The sequence below is a fragment of the Castor canadensis genome, chromosome 2 (genome assembly GCF_047511655.1).
Source record: "Castor canadensis chromosome 2, mCasCan1.hap1v2, whole genome shotgun sequence".
NCBI classification, from domain to species: Eukaryota; Metazoa; Chordata; class Mammalia; order Rodentia; family Castoridae; genus Castor; species Castor canadensis.
In genome coordinates this window covers 23,211,914-23,232,331 of record NC_133387.1, presented here as the reverse complement: position 1 = coordinate 23,232,331, position 20,418 = coordinate 23,211,914, and the positions used below count along the sequence as shown (strand labels likewise).

General features: G+C 47.3%; 1 protein-coding gene across 1 annotated transcript in view; it reads right to left on the bottom strand.

The window, feature by feature from the left end:
* Podxl (podocalyxin like) overlaps nt 1–20,418 on the bottom strand; it is a 45,880-nt gene that overhangs the window by 7,381 nt on the left and 18,081 nt on the right. Inside the window, exons 3-5 of the mRNA XM_020183820.2 lie at nt 2,450–3,112; nt 883–1,103; nt 617–688 (exon numbers count right to left, since the gene is read on the bottom strand). Coding sequence (XP_020039409.1) covers nt 617–688; nt 883–1,103; nt 2,450–3,112 — 956 coding nt within the window. The remainder of the gene's footprint in view (nt 1–616; nt 689–882; nt 1,104–2,449; nt 3,113–20,418) is intronic.

Sequence of the window (20,418 nt, the reverse complement as noted above, 5' to 3'; positions counted from 1 at the left end):
CAAGGGACCAGGAAATACAAACCACTATTAGAAAGGGGAAAGTTGGAGGGGAGGAGAGGAGAGGGAAGGGCCTCTGAAGTACTTAAACTCGATATTTTTTGTTTGTTTGTGGTGATACTGAGGATAGAACTCAGGTCCTCTTGCTCTATTACTTCAGCAATACCCCAAGTCCTTTTGCTTTTAGTTTTAAAGACTTTTATGTTTGCTTTTAGTTTTTTGCTAACGTTGCCTGGGCTGGATCCTCCTACCTCTGTCTCCCAAGTAGCTAGGATTATAGGTGTGCACACCAGGCTTTTAAATTCTCATTTTCAAAGAGGCCAGGTACCACAGTCACACCTAGAGCCACAGGTAAACAGGGTCTCCTGAGTCTCAAACCACTGTGGGCAGTTATAATTATACAATTGCACTGTTCCGGCCCTGTGGCAGCCCTGTGCACATGCCTGGCTTGCAAAAGTATGGCCCTTAAGTTGCTGCTGTCTAAGACTGGGCAGGATAGATCCCTACGTGAGGCCATGGCTCAGTACCTTTGAGAAAGGGCACTTCAGGCCCTTGGCCTCCTTGTCCTGCAGCCTGCAGGGGTGGGAGGTGGGGCTGGGGCTCTAACAGGGGTACTCACACAGAAGCTGGCTGCTGTGAGGTTTAGGATGAGCAGGTCTTCGCTGGGCTTAATGGCAGGGTCACACTTTACCTGAAAGAAGCCAGAGATAAGGTTAAGACCCCCGAGTCAGCAGACCTTGAACTCTTCCCCTCTCTGTGGTGGCAAGGACAGGAAGAGAGAGGTGAATGGATGAAGGCTCCTCACAGCCCTAGCCCTGAGAGGGAAGAAGAGATATGCTTTTCTTGGGATCTCAACAATCCTTGTCCCAACCCTGCTGGAATTACCTTGTTACGCCCAAGAGTCCAGGTGGGAGAGGGGGTGCTGGGGCCTTGGGGGGTCGTTGGAGCCAAGTCAGTGCTGGATCTTGTGGGTCCCAAAAAAGCAGGCATGCTCCCAGTTTCCACCAGAGTGCTCGTGGACTGCGGCATCATGGCAGAGGGCAGGTCTGGGCTGAATGGCACCTGGCTAGAGTTCTGCTGAGTATCTTGAGAGGCACCCAGTGGTGCTGTAATTGGCAAAACAAAAGACTGTGAGAAGACACTAGTGATGCATGTCCTGCAGATTAAAGGACCATTTTCTCTGGCTCCATAGTTCTCATCAGCTGGGACCAGAAGGCTATTGAGGAAGAAGAGGCAGAGGGATGAAGTGGGGTCCTGGACCCTTTTAGGGGTCAGACTGGATGGGCCAGTGTGAGTAACATGCCAAAGGAAGTCACAGCAATGACGACAACGTGACACTGGCCGGGCACTCACTTTGTGGTTGGGACTGTGCTAAAGTGCTTCAGAGGTACTTTCCTAGAGGGAGGTGCCACTATAATCTCTATTTTATAAACAAGAAACTGAGGCTGGGAGGGGCTCATTGATTTGCCCAAGGTCATGTGCAGATCAGGTATTTGAACAGGCTCATCCAGCTCAGCACTTGTGGTCTCACCATAGGATGCAGCCATCTTCTCCCCGTGGGGCAAGCTGTGTGGGCCTCAGGATGCACCTGTGTACCTGCAAGTTGCTAGAAACACAGTCCAAGGCTCACATCTAGAAAGTCTGGGTCAGTATGCCCAGGGTGGGTCATGATTTCAAAGTCTATGGCCCATCAGTGGATTCTGAAATTAATTTATTAGGTTAAGACCAGCATGTCCTTGTCTCATGTCTGTGTGGTGTTTTTGGATCATGATGTGACATTAAAGTGTGGTTTGGGGTTTTGGTTTTGGTATTGGGGTTTGAACTCAGGGCTTTGTGTTTGTCAGGCAAGTGCTTTACCACTTGAACTAGGCCTCCAGCCCTTTTTACTGTGGTTTGTTTTGAGAAAGGGTCCTTGCTTTTTTATTTTTCCCACTCTGGCCTGGACTGCAGTCCTTCTGTTTATGCTTCCCACAGTAGCTGGAATGACAGGTTCATGCTGCCCTGCCCAGCTTTTTTTGTTAAGATGGGGTTTCATGAACTTTTTGCCTGGGCTGGTCTGTTAACTGTGATCCTGCTGATTTCTTTCTCCCTAGTAGTAGCTTGGGAGACAGTGAGAGCCACTGGCACCCTGTTTTAAGTGTGTTTCTTATGGTGGGCTGCCATCAAACAAGTCTGAGAAGCACTTTCTAGAGTATTATAACACTCTGCCACCACAACCTGGCTTGCTTAACATGCTACCCTGAGCAAGCCAAGACACAGTGCTCCCTCCCAGCATCCGGGCATACTGGCCTCTGCACACCCTTGTAGGTGTGAATGAAGATAGAAGAACCTCAGAATGTTTAACACTCTGCATATACCCATCTTCCAGCTAAGCAGCTGCATGGGAAAGGGTATCAAAAGGTTTCTTCTTCCTTGCAGAAAACAAAACCCAAAACACCGAGGCACTACTTACTGGGTGTGATGGGTATCCCCTGGGTGGAGGAGGTGAAACCAGGGCTGGTCACAGAGCCTGAGCTACTGGACACTGTGGCAGGGCTGTGGTGTCCCTTGAGAGAGTTCGCCGAGGTCACTGAAGTAACATCAGTCCATTGGCTAGGGCTTCCTGTATTGGGTGCTGAGGCAGCAGGGGTAGGTTTTAAGGTGCTAACTGGGTCTGTAGATTGGTGGGCTGACTGGATGCTTCCTGGAGTGGTCATGGAGTTAGTGGTCGTCTGGCCTCCAGAGATGGTTATCTCTTTGATTCTGTCCTGTTGACTTGTGGCTTCAGTGCTGGTTGGGACCACGTGGAATAGAGATGAAGTTTTGCTGTCGTGGAAGCCGCTGGCTGTTATAGTAGGGCTATCCTTGTTGAGTTTCTCACTCAGGCCAGTGGACAACGTAGTGGGTCTCTGCTGAGCTGTGGTTGAGTACACCACAGGGTCTTTGGTCGTTGGGGGACTTTTTCCCTGTGCTGGGTCTGTCACTCTTGGGCCAATAGATGTTGGATCTGTGACCAACTTAGGAGTGGCTGAGCCGGTTGTCACTGTCGTGCTAGTCGTGCTACTGACAGTAGGGAGGTCTTGCTTGACAGCAGTTGTAGGTTTTATTGTGGCACTTGAGTTGTCGAGCTGGGCTGCTGTTGACAGAGACAACACAGAATGAAGTGGGGATGTTAATCAGAGTTTTTCTCTGCCCCTCCCATCCCTGGTGTTTCCCTTGCTGAAAGGCCTGTGTCATTTCTGAATCCAGGGTTTTCCCAAAAAACCTCAAGGAGGGAAGCTGAGAGTGAAAAGAGGGAGTATAGGAAAGATTTCAGAAGATGATGGCGAGGCCAGCTACTCTGGCTGCACATGGACATGGCGGTGTCTTCACTGTCCTCCTCACCAGGCCGGTGCACAGCCCCCTCAGGTGTGTCACATGGTATGTCACATGGCTTTGCCTTCTCCCCTGGCACCCAACCCCAGACGAGTCCACAAACTGATGCTTCATGAACTACCCTGGTCTTGCTGCAAGTAGAACCATGAGCCACAAGGCCTTTCCCAGGAGAGGCTGTTGACACACTGGAGTTTGACAAATCGCCATTTCTGTCCCACCGTGGGCTATGCTAAGGAAGATCACAGAGAGCTTGGGCTGTGCTTAGCATGGTGGCTTGACCTTGGGGGTTAGGGAAGGAAGGTCTTTCATTGGTCTGTTTAGCGTAATATTTATTGAGGACACTGTTTTACAACAGGTTTTGTGCTAGACTCTGCATATACCACAGTGATCAATACCCAGAATTGATCCCATCAGAAGGTTGACGCGCAGACAAAAAAACTAAATGTTAGACTCTGGTCACAAGGAGGAAATGGAAGGAAAGGAAACAGAGATGGGCAAGGAAGATGACCAGTAAGTGAAGACATAAAGAATAATAAGAACAGAAGGAACAGAACCTGCTAAGGCCCAGAGGCAGGACTTGACTGGAGTTTAGGGAGTCGGGAGGGGTAGCTCAGAAGTGCAGGGCCTTTCAGCAGTGAGCTCACTGTCCAAACCAGGCTTTTTTTAAAAAAAATAAAAGAAGGTACTCTTAAAAGTCATATGAGCTGGACGCCCTCAAGCCTGTAATCTTAGCTACTAAGGAGGTAGAGATCAGGAGGATTGAAGTTCTAAGCCAGCCTGGGCAAGCAGTTCATAAGACCCTATTTTGAAAATACCCAACACCAAAAAAAGCTGGTGGACTGACTTATGCCGTAACAGTGCCTGCCTATGAGTTCAAACCCCCAGTACTGCCAAAACAAAAACAAAAAACATGCAGAGGCCATAATAGGCTTTTGAATTTTACTCTAGATGTAAAAGGAGGCTACTGAAGGCAAGAAAGACAGGAGGTGAGAAACAGGCATAGCACTTTGGAGGCTGATGGAAGGGAAAGAGCGCATGGGAAGGAAGACAAGCTGAAGTTAACCTATCATAGTCATCCAGCTGTTATGGATAATGGCCACTGTATGAAGCAACTGACACTGGAGGCGGAAGATGATTCAGGATGGGACTGCTAATGTAGCAAGTGAAGGGAAGGACAGAGTCTGGGTGATGTCTGGTGTGCTGCCTTGAGCAGAAGGATGGGCGTGGTGGGAAGTGGTGCTGTGGCGGTTGTGGCTGTCTGTCTGGGCTGGGCAATCACCCTGCCATGAGGCTGGACAGAGTGAGATGTGCTTCCTACCATAGGCTGAGAAAGCCAGACACTTGCTTCTCATACCCTACTGAGGGCAGGGGTTACAGGTGTGCACCACATTCTGGTGTGTATGCTAAAAAATCAGCATAGATGGTGTGTGATCCCAGCACTCTGGAGGCTGAGGCCAGAGGCCACAATCAGTATTGTTAAGGCCATCCCAGGCTGCACAGTGTAGTGCTATGGTCTGATTGGGCATTTCCCTTCTTGTAGTTCATAAAGTCAAGGTGCTTCTGGTGAACTGCTGGTGCTATGGTGTCACTGTCAGAAGATAGTACATTGCTGAGGAGGTACGGCACAGTTGGGAGATTAGGGGATTCCGGGGATGTGGAGTGGGGTGGTAACTTCTTACTGTTATGAACACCTGCAAACAAGTTTCTTACCTCTGTTTCTACTGACATTTTGGACTGGATTCGTCCTTGTTATAGGAAGTTGTTCTAAGTATTATTTAAGATGTTGAGTGACATCCCTGCCTCTGTCTACTAGATGCAGGTGACATATATACATCCCTCTCTCCATTTGTGACAACTAAAAAGTCTCTCAAGATATTGCTAAATGTCCCCTGAGGGAGACAAAACTTAAAAGCCAATGAAAACTACTGGCTCAAAGAAAGAGAATATCAAGTTCAAGTTTACAAATCTTGCTGTCAGGCACAGAATAAAAAGACTTTCTGAGATCAAAGGAATCTCTTCCTGTTTGCAGCTGAAGGACCGAGAAGACCAAAAGACAAAAGTTCAATACCATGAATTGCCAAATTTAATTCCTAACCTCACCAGGTCTCTTCTGTAGAAATAGGTCCTTGAAACTTGGACGGTGACATCAAGAGGACACAGATCCCCATCTCCAATGGAATTCCCACATCTGTAGACTCAAGCATGGTTCTCCTATCTTATGAGGCTATTCCCACTTAAGACTCCCTAACCTCCCCCGAGCTCAGAGGCACTGAAGTCAAACCTCCATGGTGTTTCCATCACTCTTCATGTTCCTTAAACCTAAAACAGTCAGATTCCAGCACATCCCATGGGGACAAATACAGAGTCTGACCTAGAAGGCTTACATGCTAAAAATTCCTGCAAAGAAATCTGGCAAATATATACTAGATGGGGGGGGAAATGATTTTCATGTTGGCTAATTTTACCAATATGGGTACACACACCAGATTTTGTGTTCCACATGCTGGCTCAAGCAGCGAGAAGCCTTCTAATTATTTTCTTAGTTGGCTGATTGAAATCCAGACTCAATGGTAGCCTACATTAAATACAGTCAATGCTATGGTTTGGCCCTCAAAGCTCGTGGGCTGGGAGTTCGTTCCCAGTGTGTCAGGACTAATCATGAAGAGATTTAATGCTGGCCTCATGGCATGGGTTAGGTACTGCAGGAATGGGTGAGTTCCAGCGGTGTAACAAAGGGAGCCTGGCCACTCCCCATTCTTGTTTCATCTCTCACTGTGTGAGCTCTCTGCCATGCTGATGCCAAGAGACCCACACAAGACCCTAGTGCTATGCTGCTTGGACTTCCCAGACACCAGACTCATGAGTCAAAGAAAACCTTTTTCTCCAAAAGAACAAACCTTGGGTATTTTGTTACAGAAACACAAAATGGACTAAGGTGGTTTGTGGGGAGCAGATTAAAGCCTATGAGAACTGGATACAAGCAAGGCGAAATGCAGTTAATTGCTTTTGCTTTTACCTATAGGCCGGGATAGGCACAGCCCCCGCACGAAACAGGGAAAGACAGAACAGCTGTGTCTCCAAGCTGTGTTCAGAGAAGCAGGAATGCTGGTTTCTCCTGTTGCAATGTCATACCCCTCCCCATGGCTCCACCTGTTTGCCGCTATAAAACACCCCTGAAGGAGGAAGAGGGGCTTTTGGCTTTGGCTTTTGGACTTTTTGCCTTTGAATATTAGGAAGAAGCTTTTACTTTGGGCCTTTTGGGTGTGGGAAGCCTTTGGAAGGGAAAAGAATTATTGAAGGGAAAAATTACTGAAGGGAAAAGAAATGTTGAAGGGAAAACGCTAAAGGGAAAAGGGAAAAAATGCTGAAGGGAAAATGCTAAAGAGGGTTGACAGAAAGTCTGCACTGAGAACTTTAACATAGGCTTCAGAAAGCAAAGCTGAGAAAGAACTTCATGCAGAAGCCTTAGGAAAGCTAAAGCCAAAGAAAGCAAGAGAACACGGGACAGTGCACAGTGCAAGTCTGAGGGCCAAGACTTTAAGGGTTACGCATGTGCAGGTTGTAGGCGTGGCTGTTTGCACGCGTTTGAGCACTGAGGCTTTGAGAGAGCTAAAGAGACATGGGACAGTGCAAGCCTGGGGGCAAAAGACTAAGAGCGATTAAGCTAAAAAGCTGAGAGCAAACATGAGACAGTGCAAGCCTAAGGAAAGAAGTTTTAAGCACGGTTTTAAAGAACTGCAAGGAGGCCAATAGGAAAAGGGGAACAGGTACTAGAGAAAAGGTTAGAACAAAAAGAATTAACCTAGAAGGTAACACCCACACACAGGAAATCAATGTGAGTCAATGCCCTGTATAGCTATCCTTATCTCAACCAGCAAAAACCCTTGTTCCTTCCTATTATTGCTTATACTCTCTCTACAACAAAATTAGAAATAGGGCAAAATAGTTTCTGCTGGGTATTGAGGGGGGGTGAGAGGGAGGGGGTGGGGGCAGGGGGGAGAAATGAACCAAGCCTTGTATGCACATATGAATAATAAAAGAAAAATGAAAAAAAAAATAAAGAACTGCAAGCAGCAAGGCCTTAATCACTAGAGAAAAAGAAGCGATGAGCGTTTTGCGTCTCCAGCCAAGCGTACAACACAACTGATCCCAAATTTCTGTCTGTCTGTCTGTCCTATATCTTCTCTAAAATCTACAGTCACCTCCAGTTAAGCCCAGTTAGGTCCAGTAATAACCAAGTAGCGAGAGAGAAAAGCTCGCTCCAGCAAGGGAGGGAGCACGAGAAACAGCGCCCCCTTCAGTGGTTGAGTTGCCAAAAATTCTCTAGAATAAGGTATAAGAAATCCAAATCTTGGAGAGAGAGAAGAGTCTTTATCACATACGACCACATACTCACTCCCGCTCTGTTACCTGACAGCTCAAGTGACACTCCCTTCAGAAATTCTTTCTTCATGATTCTAAGGGTGCTTGTCTTTTCATCTCTGAAATGAGGATATTTTTAAATGACTGTAGGTCACACTTTCACAGTGACTTGTTTTTTCTAAGTGGTTCATAAAATAACAATGTACCTTATAACTGATGGCAGCTTGGATTTGATTAAATGTGGCTCACTATCCTCCTAGCTGCAGGACCAGCAAATTGAGAGCTGGGTTGAGTGACAAGAGACAGTACAGCTACTCATCTGGCTCCCAGACCCAATGTTTTCACAGCCAGGTGCCTGCAGTGAAGTGTGGGTACCTTCAGAACGCTGCTGCAACAAATGACTCCCAGCTGGGTGGCTTCATACACCATGAGGGTTTCTCTCCTGGTTCTGGAGAATGCTGAAATCGGCAGGCCCATGCTCCCTCTGGTGGCCTAAGGGAAGACTATCCTGGCCTCTCCCCAATGCTGGTGCTCCCTGGCTTGGACCTGTGTCTCTGGCTCCATCAACACATGGCCTTCTTCCCTGTGTGCCAGCTTTGGAGAGAGGGGCTCTGAGGATCAAATCCAGGGCCTTGCACATGCTAAGCATGAAGTCTGCCACTTAGGCAGACACCCTCAGACCTGGCATCTATAAAGTTGTTGATTTCCTGTTTGGTGCTGAGGACTGAACCCAGGCTTCACAGATGCTAATCACACACTCTGGGTTGTCTCACTAGCTTCTCCTTTCACAAGGACCCCAGTTCCTAGATTTAGGGCTCATCCTAATCCAGGATGAAGTCATCTTAACCTGATTACATCTACAAAGACCTATTGACAAGTGAGGTCACATTCACATTATCAAGCATAGGACTTGGGACATATCCCTCTAGGGGACACTATTCAGTCCCTAACGAGCTCCCCATATCCTACTATGAGAACAAGAGTTCTCAGTTTCCAACATGAGAAATCAACCTGTATGCTTTCACCTGAGTAAACTTATTACAAAGCTTAGTTAGCTAAGAAAACATTTGGGGTGGCTACAGAATCTGCTTTAAGTCCCACAGTGCTGAGACCTCTTCCCCTGAACTCGCCTGAGGTTATCAGTCCACCAGCACCAGTCACAGCGGCTTCAGTTGCACGACTGATGCCATGAGTACTGCATTCTGGGTTCAGTTCTGAGAGATGCAGACTTTAGGGCGTTCTCAGTAAGAGGTCTCTCCATGTACTTTTATTATGACAGGGAGTCCCTTGAGTCTCATCCATTTTCCTCCCTGCTTCATTATTTAGCAGCATGAAGGGTTCATGGCAAGACAAGTGGATTGCTCTACTATTTTGCCTTCAAGCAAATTCTGTGCTCTGCAGACTAGCATGGCAGTGGGTAAGGCATTAAGTCCATGCACAGTGCTGCTGGTAGAAATGTGGCAGCTGGGGCCACAGGCAGGTCCAGAGTGGCTTGTTTTAGCTCTCAATACCATGGTCAATTGGTTACAAGCCTGCAGAGCAATCACTGGGTGGTGAAACAGAAGCACAGACACGCCCAATGGGCCATCTGGACCACGGACCCCGCCATGACCTCCCCAGAGGAAAACAGGCGTCTCACTGTAGATGCATCTCAATGGTCCATCCACATGTGACATCCCTAGGCTTCCACGCCCTGATTCTCCATTCCTGCTTCTTCTAAGTTGCTCATCTTTGCTTTAAAACTCATCAGCTACTGTGTGAATCTGTTCACAGGATCACCTCAGTATATCAACCCCCTTCAAAAAGGGGGGAAAAAAATGCATGAAATTTGTAACTCAAAGTCATGACCAATGGAGAATTCAAAGCCATGCTGTCCTTTAGGGTCTCCCCCAAATAGGACTAGGACCCCACAGCAGTCCACTTTTGGCTGTCACCAGCATAGTGCCCCTCATTGTCTATGAAACAGTTTGACTTTTTCACTCCTCAGCCAACTGATCACATGGAACCAACCATCTTGGAGACCAGAGACCCACAGGCATGGGCCGAGGGGAAGGAGCAGCATGCCAGACAGGAACAGGCACACCGAAGATGTGAGTCTTTCTTTAGCACCTGTGTGGATCTGGTCCTAAATGTTTCTTCAGTTTGATAATGGAAAAGAAAAATTGCATAATGAACCAATGAAATAAAATCAATGTACTAAAACAGAAATCAATGAAATAAAAACCAAAATGCAATAGCAAATATCAAAAATGTAAAAACTCATTTTTTTTCTGAGATGAGGGCCTCACCATATAGCCCAGGCTGCCCTCAAACTATCTCAGCCTCCTGAGTAGCTTTGACTAAAGGCAGGTGTAGCCAAGCCCAGAAAAAAAAATTTTTTTCAATGAGGCTAATAAAATGATTAAGCAAATTTAATCAAAGAGCAAAAATCTGAAGGCATAAATAAACAATGAGGCATAAATGTTATTTAAAGCATAGGCCATTATGCAAAAATGCTGATAAATTTGAGGCAGATGAGACAAAGGCCCTAAAAATGAATGAACACAATTTACCAGAGTGACTCAAGAAGACATAAAAGGCTTCAGGTATGGCTCAAGTGGCAGAGCACCTGCCTAGCAAGCCTGAGATCAAACCCCAGTACTAAGGGGTGGGGCAGAGAGGGTAGGTAGAAAGAATCATTTGTCCTATAATCACAGGCTGAATATGTGGTCAATACTTTCCTCATAAAGAAACTCAAAACTTGGATTCAAGGACTGAATAATTCTAGCTTACACAAACTTTCTCTAGCATATTCTGTTTTGCCACAATTTGTGAGGAAAATGCAGTAGTTTATATGCAACTATCCAACAAAACATGAAAATGGCACCCCAAAGAAAAGACCAAGAAATTTGACTTCATCAAGGTCAAGAACTTGTGTTCAAAGGACACATAAGACTTACAGTTTCAGCTAACAAGAGTAGAGAGCTGGAAAGAATTTCACTCCCACTCTTGCAACAAGAAAAGAGCTAAAGCCGGGAGGGGCGGCTTATGCCTATAATCCCAGCTACTCGGGAGGCAAAGATAGGGAGGATTCCAGTCTAGCCCAGGCAAAAAAGTTAATGAAACCCCATCTCAACTGGGCATGGTTGAGATGCCCAGTAAATAGGAGTAAATAGGAGAACCACAGTCTGGGAATAAAATGAGACCCTATTAAAAAAAAAAAAAAAAAACTAAAGCAAAAAGGTCTGGGGTCATTGCTTGAGTGGTAGAGCTCTTGAATTCAAACCCCAGTATCAAAACCAAAAGTTAGTAAATAAATAAAGCTGAGAAACCGAAAAGTAACTGACTTCTCTTCAGCCTGTGGGAGAACTGAGGTGGCTGAGGATCAAACCAAAGGCCTCTTGCATGCTGGGTATGCACCCTACCATGGAGCTCCAGTTCCAGCAAGCTCTGGGTAACACAATCAGGGGCAAGCTACAGGCTGGGCACAGACTAACCTGAAAGCCGGATGCCCTAGGAGCTGCAGGCATGGAAGGGGTCTAGCAGAGTGTCCCAGGAAGCCCAATGCTGGACTCCAGACAGCCAGCCCCATAGCCCTTTCAGATAGAGCACAACAAAATCTGCAGCTGAGGACATAGGTGGAAGGCCACTGCATCTGGGGAAGAGGACAGCTGTGTCAGCTCTGTGCAGGGCACAGCAGCTGAAAAAGAGCCAGTTTCCCTGTTGCCTGAGTAAGCCCTAATCAGAATGTCAGAAGTCCCCTCCCCAGTCCCCCCGCCCACAATGCCAGCAAGTGCTTGTAACAACACAACACTGTTGTGGGGAGCTGAAGAGGTCAGACTCTTGGGAGCGATAAAAAAGGATGTACAGCCACACAGGGAGACAAATGGGCCTCCCCCCACTTCTGGTCCACTGAAGGTATCCATAGCAACAGCAGATTTTAAACCCATCCCTGCCAGAGTAACATAAACCCTGACACTAAAGACATAGCAGAAGAAAAGTGCTGTGGTTGCCATGGGCAACCATGAATCTACTTTCTGTCTGTGGATTTGCCCATTGCTGGACGTTTCATGCAAAATATTACCATACAATGTGCCACTGTCCTCCGTGACCAGCCACTTTCACTTTGCTCTCAAGCCTGTCACTGCACTTGGGTTTTCAGTTTATCCACAGGTAGCCCTCACTGTCAATCTTCATTCCTTTTTACTACCAGCTGCTTCACTGTCCAGATTGCCATTTCCTTTGTCCTCAGCAGCTGATGAGCATTTGAGTTGTTTGAATTTAAGGCTCTGGTGAATGATGCTGATGTAAACCTTCATGTACAAGTTTTACAGCTTTTACACAGCATGTGTTGTCCTTGCTCTGGGAGGTATACCAAAGTAGAACTGCCAGGTCATCAGGTAACTGTACCAAGCATGTTGAGGAACCACCCTGTTGTGTGTGACAGCCAGCAGCTTCTTGTAGATTCAGTTTTTCCACATCCTCGCCAACAAGTTCATCTCTCTCTCTCTCATCATGGCCACGTTAGGAGGATGAAGTGCTGGCTCACTGTGGTTTTAATTTTCCTTTCCCTAGTTATTAAGTCAATCCAGCAAAAATAAGAAGGAAACTACTCCATGACCAAGTAAGGTGCATCTCATGGAAAGTTCAGAATTTACCATATTAACAAACAAAATTAAAAAATCATCTTATTCATGATTTTTAAAAAGCCAACTTCTAGGGCTAGTGGTGTGGCTCAAGTGGTAGAGTGCCTGCCTAGCAAGCTTGAGTCCCTGAGTTCAAACCCCGATGCTGCCAAAAAAACCCCAAAAGAACAGGCATAAAAAAACCTAAGTATACCATGGATAGAAGGGAGCTTCCCTTATCTAATAAATGATGTCTCAAGTAAGCTGCCGGCTACCTTCGTACTTACAAGGGAAGAGTCAGTGCTTTGTCCTGAAGGCTGGGAAGAGATAAAGACACCCTCTTTTCCAGTCCTGAACACTACTGCAAAACAAGCCCATGGTGGGGGGAGGGGGTAGATTCTCTTAAAACAATTAAAAAAAAAACCCTCAATTTTTAAAAATGGCCAAAAAAGGCCTGGGAAGTGTAGCTCAGTGACAGAATGTTTGCCTGGCACATGGAAGGCGCTGGGTTTCATTCCCTCCCAAAAATGTAGGCAAAATATCTATGAGGAAATTAATTTGCCAAAGCTATACAAATGGCAAAAAAATATATATAAAAAGATGCTCAACATTAGTCACTAGGCAAATGCAAATTAAAACTACAATGCAGTATCATTACACACCCCCTATTATAATAGCTAAAAACAACCTGACAGTACCAAACACTAAATTAAAACTTGCATGCATTGCTGCTAGCAATGCAGAACGGTGCAGCACTGTGGAAGACAGTTCAGCGGGATGTGTGTGTGTGTCTGGGGATGGAACCCTGGGCCTTGAGCAGGCCAGGCAAGTACTCTACCACAGAGCTACAGCCCCAACCATTGGTTTCTTGAGACGGGGTCTCACTACGTAACTCAGGCTGGCCTTGGATTCACTAAACAGCCCAGGCTGGCTTCAAACTCAAGATCCTCCTGCCTCAGACTCCCAAACACTAGGATTACAGGCATGTGCCACCATGCCTGGTTTAAAGCAGTATTATTTATAATCACTCAAACCTGGAAGCCACCAAGATATCCTTTCAATAGCGAATGGAGCTGGGCATGGTGGCTCATGCCTATAATCCTAGCTACTCAGGAGGCAGAGATCAGAAAGATAGCAGTTCCAAGCCAGCCCAGGTATAGAGTTCCTAAGACCCTATCTTGAAAAATACCCAACACAAAAAAGGGCTGGCAGAGTGGTTCAAGTGGTAGAATGCCTGCCTGGCAAGTGTGAGGCCCTGAGTTCAAACCCAACTACCAAAAACAAAAAAAAAATTGTGGTATGTTCATAAAATGACTACTCACCAGTAAAAAGAAAGAACTAGTAAGCCATGTGACATATAATAGCATAGTTCAATCTTAAATATATGTATTTTGTTCAATGAAAGAAGTTGACAGGCTACCTAATGTTTGGATCTACCTATATGATATTATGAAAAAGGCCAAACTGTGGGGATAGAAAACAAACCATAGTTAGCACAGGGCGAAGGATGGGGAGGACAGCTACGCACGAGGTATTTTTAAGGCAATGGAACTGTTATATACGCTGCTGGAGCAATGGGTAGAAGAAGACATCCACAAATCGTACATTTGTATGAATTACCTTTACTTCATACAAATTTAGAAAAGCAGTGAACTGGAGTGTTCCAGGAAATCCAGGATGTAATGGAGACGAAGAAAACAAAAATTATATCACACGTGTGACGTAAGCTTCCAATGAGCAAGACTAACCCTCTTTCCGGTGCTGAGATGGGCGGTTCAAGTTTTCTTTATGTGATCATCTCTTCAACCTTCTGCACATAAAACAGCTTGAGATTGAGAACGCAGTCCCACTTGGGAAACAGTTTTACTATTCAGGATACACTGTCTAGTTGGGCGCTGGGGGCTCACACCTGTAATCCTAGCTACTCAGGAGGCAGAGATCAGGAGGATCATGGTTCAAAACCAGCCTGGACAAATAGTTCGAGACTCTATCTTGACAAAAAAAACCCATCACAAAAAAGAGCTGGTGGAGTGGCTCAAGCGGTAAGAGTGCCTGTTTAGCCAAGTGTGAGGCCCTGAGTTCAACCCCAGTACTGCCAAAAAGAAAATATAAATATACATACACAGGGTCTATATACAGCTCTGTATTTTACAGTACCCAGCTGAACAACTATTTTTCAGAAGAGTTACAGGAGCACAGGCTAAATGAACCCAGCGCTGCTTGTAAACAGACATCACTATGACCTCGTGTTTCAGTACATGTACAGATGGACAGACAACAGACGTGTGGTTCTATGCACCACCAGCGCCTAGAAGCAGTGACAAACCAGCAGCACAAAGCACAACTGGTGACCAGAATCTCTCCAATTCTGTTCTTCAGTAAAATGAACAGGGCTCCTTGGAGAAACAGCTTGGTTCTGGTGCCCGTGTAGGAAAACACAAGGTGAGCCCGGGGCATCTTGTAATGCTAGAAAGTTAGGAAGGGCTGAAAAAGAAAAAAGAGGCAAACACAAAAGGCACAGGAGCCAGCCTGCCAGAGCTCCTGACAGCCAAATCTGGAGCAGTTTGTGCAACAAAATGAAAGTATTGGGCTGGAACTGAAAGAATGAAGAAATACTCATGAGTCTATTCTGATGAATGATTGAACAGAGAAATAAGAGAAGGAACAAATTATCCTTATTCCAAAAAATTGTAAATGTTCTCCCCCCAAACTTCTATACCAGAAAACAACAATCCAACAGAAAAATAGACAAAAGGGCTGGGGTGTGGCTCAAGTTGGTTGAATGTCTGCCTAGCAAGCACAAGTTCCTGAGTTCAAATTGAGTACCACCAAAAAAAGAAAGAATAGACAAAAGAATTAAACACATCCTGGTTTGGATATGAAATGTCCCCTGAAGGCTCACTGAAGACTCGGTCCCAAAAGGACAGCATTACTGGGAGGTGGGAGGAGGTGGGAACTAGGGCGTGAGGCTTAGTTGGAAGAGTGGGTCACTGGGGGCATACCCTGAAAGGGTAGGCCTTGTTCCCAACCCCATCCCTTCCCCTCCCTCTCTGCTTCCTGGGGGCCATAAGGTGAGCAACTTCCCAACCTACACCCTTCTCCATGATGCTCTGCTTACAGCCCTAGAAACCCAGAGCCACACAACCATGCACTAAAAATTCTGAAACAGTGAACCAAAACAAATCTTTCCTCCTTTAAGGTGTTTATCTCAGGTTTGTCACAGCAATGAAGTGACTAACACAACAGGTTTTCATAGAAAAAACTTGCAAAAATTGCCTGTGAACATCAAAAAATGTTAGCATTAGTGAAATGCAAAATAAGGAGGAATTATCACTTCACACCTGCCAGATTGGGAGAACTTTTGAAGCCAGATGAGTGGTATTGAGAATATTTGCTACAAATAGTTTGGAAAACAGAATGGCATTATCACGCATGCTTCTCAACCCACAACTTTCCGGTTGTACCATGAGGCGTTCACCCTTTGGAGATGTGTACATGCCTCTAAGAGTGTTTTTATGTTGGCTCCATGTAGGTAAGAAGCAAAAACACTAGTATGGGATAAATAGTCATATTATATGCTGGAATACTATACAGCACTGAAAGAGTAAGCTATTTATATAGCTTATAAATAATGCTATATTTATAAGCATTAACTAATCAAACAATAAAAGCAAGAACAAGAATACTTGTCTGAAATCCAGGCGTGGTAGCACAGGCCTGTGATCACAACACTCAGGAGGCAGAGGTAGGAAGACTATGCATTTGAGCCCGTCCTGGGCCGCATAGTGAGGCCGTCTCAAAAAGTTTATTTAAACAAACAAAAAAAGAATACTTAGGGCCCTTCATGGAGACAGCACACCTGTAATCCCGGCTACTCAGAAGGCAGTGACAGAGGATTGCAGTCCAAGGCAAACTAAAGCTGGCAAAGTGGCTCAAGTGGTAGAGCACCAGACAAGCCAGTGTGAGACCATGAGTTCAATCCCCAGGACAGTAAAAACAAAATAAAAACTTATTTGATTCCATTTAAAGAGTTCAAAATTTGGCAAAAGAACAGAAACACAGAAAACACCAAGTAAAACCTTCCAGAGGATGTAATACTGAATTTGGATTTCAGGTACCTCTCAGTGTAATAGGGAGGTGCTCCAGGGACTTCTGGATTTTACTGTGAAGGCGGGTGTGGCCAGTTGTGCTGAGGGATGAGCCTGGACAAGGAAACCACCAGCAACCCTAACTTCCACCTTTCTTTTGTGGTACTGGGGCCTGAACTCAGGGGCTACACCTTGAGCCACTCCACCAGCCCTTTTTTTGTGATGGATTTTTTCAAGATAGTATCTTGCAAAATATTTGCCCAGGCTAGCTTCGACCACAATCCTCCTGATCTCTGCCACCTGAGTAGCTAGGATTATAGGTGTGAGCCACTGGCACCTAGCCCAACTTAGTTTTAACGGACACAGTGCAGGTGGAAGCTGGACTTGGGCTGGCTATAGACCGAATGCAAGGTAGGACAGTAAGCTCTCATGGGTGACCTCCTCTGTCAGAGGCTGGGAAGCAGAGAGAACAGCAACAGCTGGAAGAAGGTGACAGAGACCTCTGTACATCTATCTGTAACATGGGTGTGAGGAGATTTTACATCGACAGTGGAGGAGTTTCTGTGTGATGGACTCAGTGCAGGCTGCATGCAATCAGCTGCAGGGTGCAGAGGAAACAAGAGACAGAGCTTCCGTGGAAAACTGAAGGAAAAAGAAAGCCTGAACCTGTGGGAGAAGTGCTTCCTAAACCTCACTGAGGTCAGCATCCCCAGAGGGCTCCTTAGAACAGTGCCTGCTGGGACCGACCCAGTGTTCCTCATTCTGCAGTGTCACAAAGCACAACAATTTGCAGTTCTCTCAAGCTCCAGAGCAGTTCCGAGGCTGCTGGTCAGAGAACCACACTTTAAGAAGTAAGATTTGATGGATGGCCAGCTAGCATTTGGACCCAGATCAAGACATGGCATCATTAATTCAAAATTAATCCAACCAGCCAGACTGTAGGCTGTTCAGCTGCTGGGGCAGAGGATGGAAAAAAGTGAAGGTGTTGCTCCCCTGGGAATGGGGTTTTGCAAAGGCAAGGATGATGGCAGGAGAAGGTGCAGGGGTTTAGGGCAGGACTGCACCTGTGCTGCTCGCATACAGACTTTTTTCTTGTCATTATTCCCTAAACGATACCATATGACTACTTACACAGCATTTGTATTGCATTAGGTATTACAGGTAATCCAGAGATGACTGAAAGTATACAGGAGGCCATGTGTAGGTCACATGCAAATACTGTGACATCTTACTGAGGGACTGGTACATCAGTGGATTTGGGTACCATGGAGTGGGGGGGAGTGGAAGATCCTGCAGAACTAATCTCCTGCAGATACGAAAGGATGATTGTACAAATGGAGCACAGAGACAGTGACCTAGCACGGGGAGTCAGCACTCCACTTTAGGAGTTGGGGTGCTTTGCAGTGGTGATAAGGTTCGGGTGTGAGAGGGGGAATGTGAACGAAGAAGAGATAGAACCAGGGTCAGGACACAGAGGCTAGGCTATTTCTTGATTTATACACGTGAGTCCTGAAGTCACCAAATGATGACAAGCACTGAGATGGAGAGCACGCAGAGGTCAGCAGATAGCAGGGAGCAAATGACAGGGATGCTGGTCCCCAAGGCCATGTTAGCCTGGGGCCAGGTTCCCCCCAAGGGGTGGGGAGAGCTGGGCACTGCTTAACCCTTCTTTGAGGGCTGGCTTATTTCTGGTCCCTGCCACTTCCAGACATGGGGCTAATTCAACTATTAATAGCAGGAGAGGAAACAGGAAAGAATGCCCAGGAAGAGGGCGTGTGGATGGCAGGCAGGAAGGCAGGGGGACGAGGCTACCACCTGGGCACTCTAGTCTGACTGTCCTCCCTCCTTTATCCTGGCTCACCACCCCTAGCTGTCATCTGTCCATGGAAATAAAACCAAAACGCTCTGAAGGCAGGGACCACACAGGACCAGCTGCTGTCCTCCTGGGCTGTTGGGGTTAAGGGACATGCATGGGCTGCCTCTGACCCCGAGGTCCCCCACGGGCCATCTTCCCTGTTGAAACTCATCTGAAGTGGGCCAATGGTTTTCTGGGGTTGTGGATGTCCTTTCCTGAGAGTGATTCTGGGGTCATACCAGGTCTACTTTTACTGTGACTTCTCCTGTGTACCCACTGCCAGACCTTGCTCTGGGCCTTCCATAGGGTCTCAGGGGTCCTTCCCCAAGGCGGCTGAGCTGAGCACTCACTTTCCCAGCGGGTGACATCTGCTCCGTGGGCCCTTCCTTCTTCCCAGGAGGGAAATGGAGATAATGCCTCTGGCATTGCTCTCTGGACTGCTCTAACTGGCCCTGGAGCTGGCGCTGCTCAGCTTCCTTGGCAGAAGGGGTATGACAGACTGAATGTCTGTGCCCCCCACTTCCTGAACCTGCTGTCAAGGCCCTAACCCCCACTGTGAGGGAAGTTAGGTTTGGATGAGGTCACAAGGATGGGGCACCACCTCCGCTCCCATGGCATGAGTGTTCTTTTAAGAAGAGAGACCAGAGCTTCCTCTCTGAGCCGTGTGAGGACACAGCACACAGGTGTCCATCTGCAAACCCTCACCAGAACCTAATCACACCGCCACCCCGATGTTGAACTTGGGTATCCAGAACTGTGACTAAGTACCTATCATTTAAGCCACCAGTATAGAGTATCCTATAGTCTTGCGACAGGAGCTGAGCTCACTAAGACAGGGGCTCTCGGTGGAAGCTGCCAGCAGGAAGGGCAGTCCCCAAACGGCCCTGTCATCCCCACCCAGCCTGAGTATCAGGTGACAAGTATGCCCAAGTCCTGGCCATGCTCCCTTCCTGTTGGCTAATGTGAACCTTGGTGACTGTGGACAGCCAGACAGCAGCCCAAGGGGAACAGGTCCTGCTCCTCAGCATGAGGGGGCCAGAGTAGCCCCTCAGGGGAGATAGTGTCAGCCATTCTTCAAATCTGGAAGCATTCTGATCTTATCAGCTTGTTTCAGCTGACCTGCCTGGCACTTGCTCCCCAGGGTGGGGTTGTCTGGCTGCATCCCTGGGCAGAGGAGGGCAGCCACTGTCCAGTGTGGGCATCTCAGCCATGGGGAAAAGCAGCCTTCCATGCAGGAATACACCCTGGCTCACCCCACTGTCTCCTCATCCCTCCTGGTCCACCCTCCTCCCTTGGAGTGGGGCACAGTGTCCGAAGATAACCCCCACTCCGATCTGCCACACACCCCTGCCCGGTCCCACTGTGACCTCCATAAGCAGTGCAGAACAGTGGGCAAGAGGCTGGTCACCTGGTTTCAAGCCCACCCACTGGCAGTGTGGCCAGGCAGGGGTCTCAATTTAATACAAGGGTCTCAACTCCATTCCTCAGTTTCCCCATCTGTCAAAGAGGGCAGGGCAATCTGGTATCTTTAAGTTCCTTGAGCAGTGGGTGCACAGCAGTACTCAGTTAACATGACCTGTGATTGTCTACAGGGAGCTGTGTCCAACGGAGGAGGGAAAGGCGCCTCCACTTCTGGCCCTCAGTTCTGTCCCCACCTACTTCCTGTTATAGAGCTGTACTGACCACCTCTTCCTCCATCCCTCAGGGTGTCCACACCTGCACAGGACTTGGTAAGGGGAGTGTGGGTCCACGGCTCTTCCCTCCCAGGCTTCCCGGGAAAAGCAGGACCAATTTGAGGAGGGAGACATGATGGCAGCGTGAGGGGGCTGTGGCCAAGGGGAGACCAGACAAGAGGCTGCCTGCAGAAGGAAGAGGAAACCAGGGCCTGGGCAGGCCGGCTCCAGGAAGTATGTCCTCACCCCCTCAGAGAAGGGGCTTTCCTGCTATCAGCCTGAAGTTGTGCCCTGCCAGCAACCCCAGACCCCAGTCTCAGCAGGAAAAGGCTGGGCAACTGGGACCTCATCTATCAGTGCTGGGCTTCCCACACCTAGTGTCAGACCACTTGGGTGGCGGTGGGACAGTGTGGGAGAGAGGCTGACTCCCCTGGGTGTAGGAAGTGAAGCTCAATCACTTCCGCCTCCTTGTTCCTGAAGGGTGT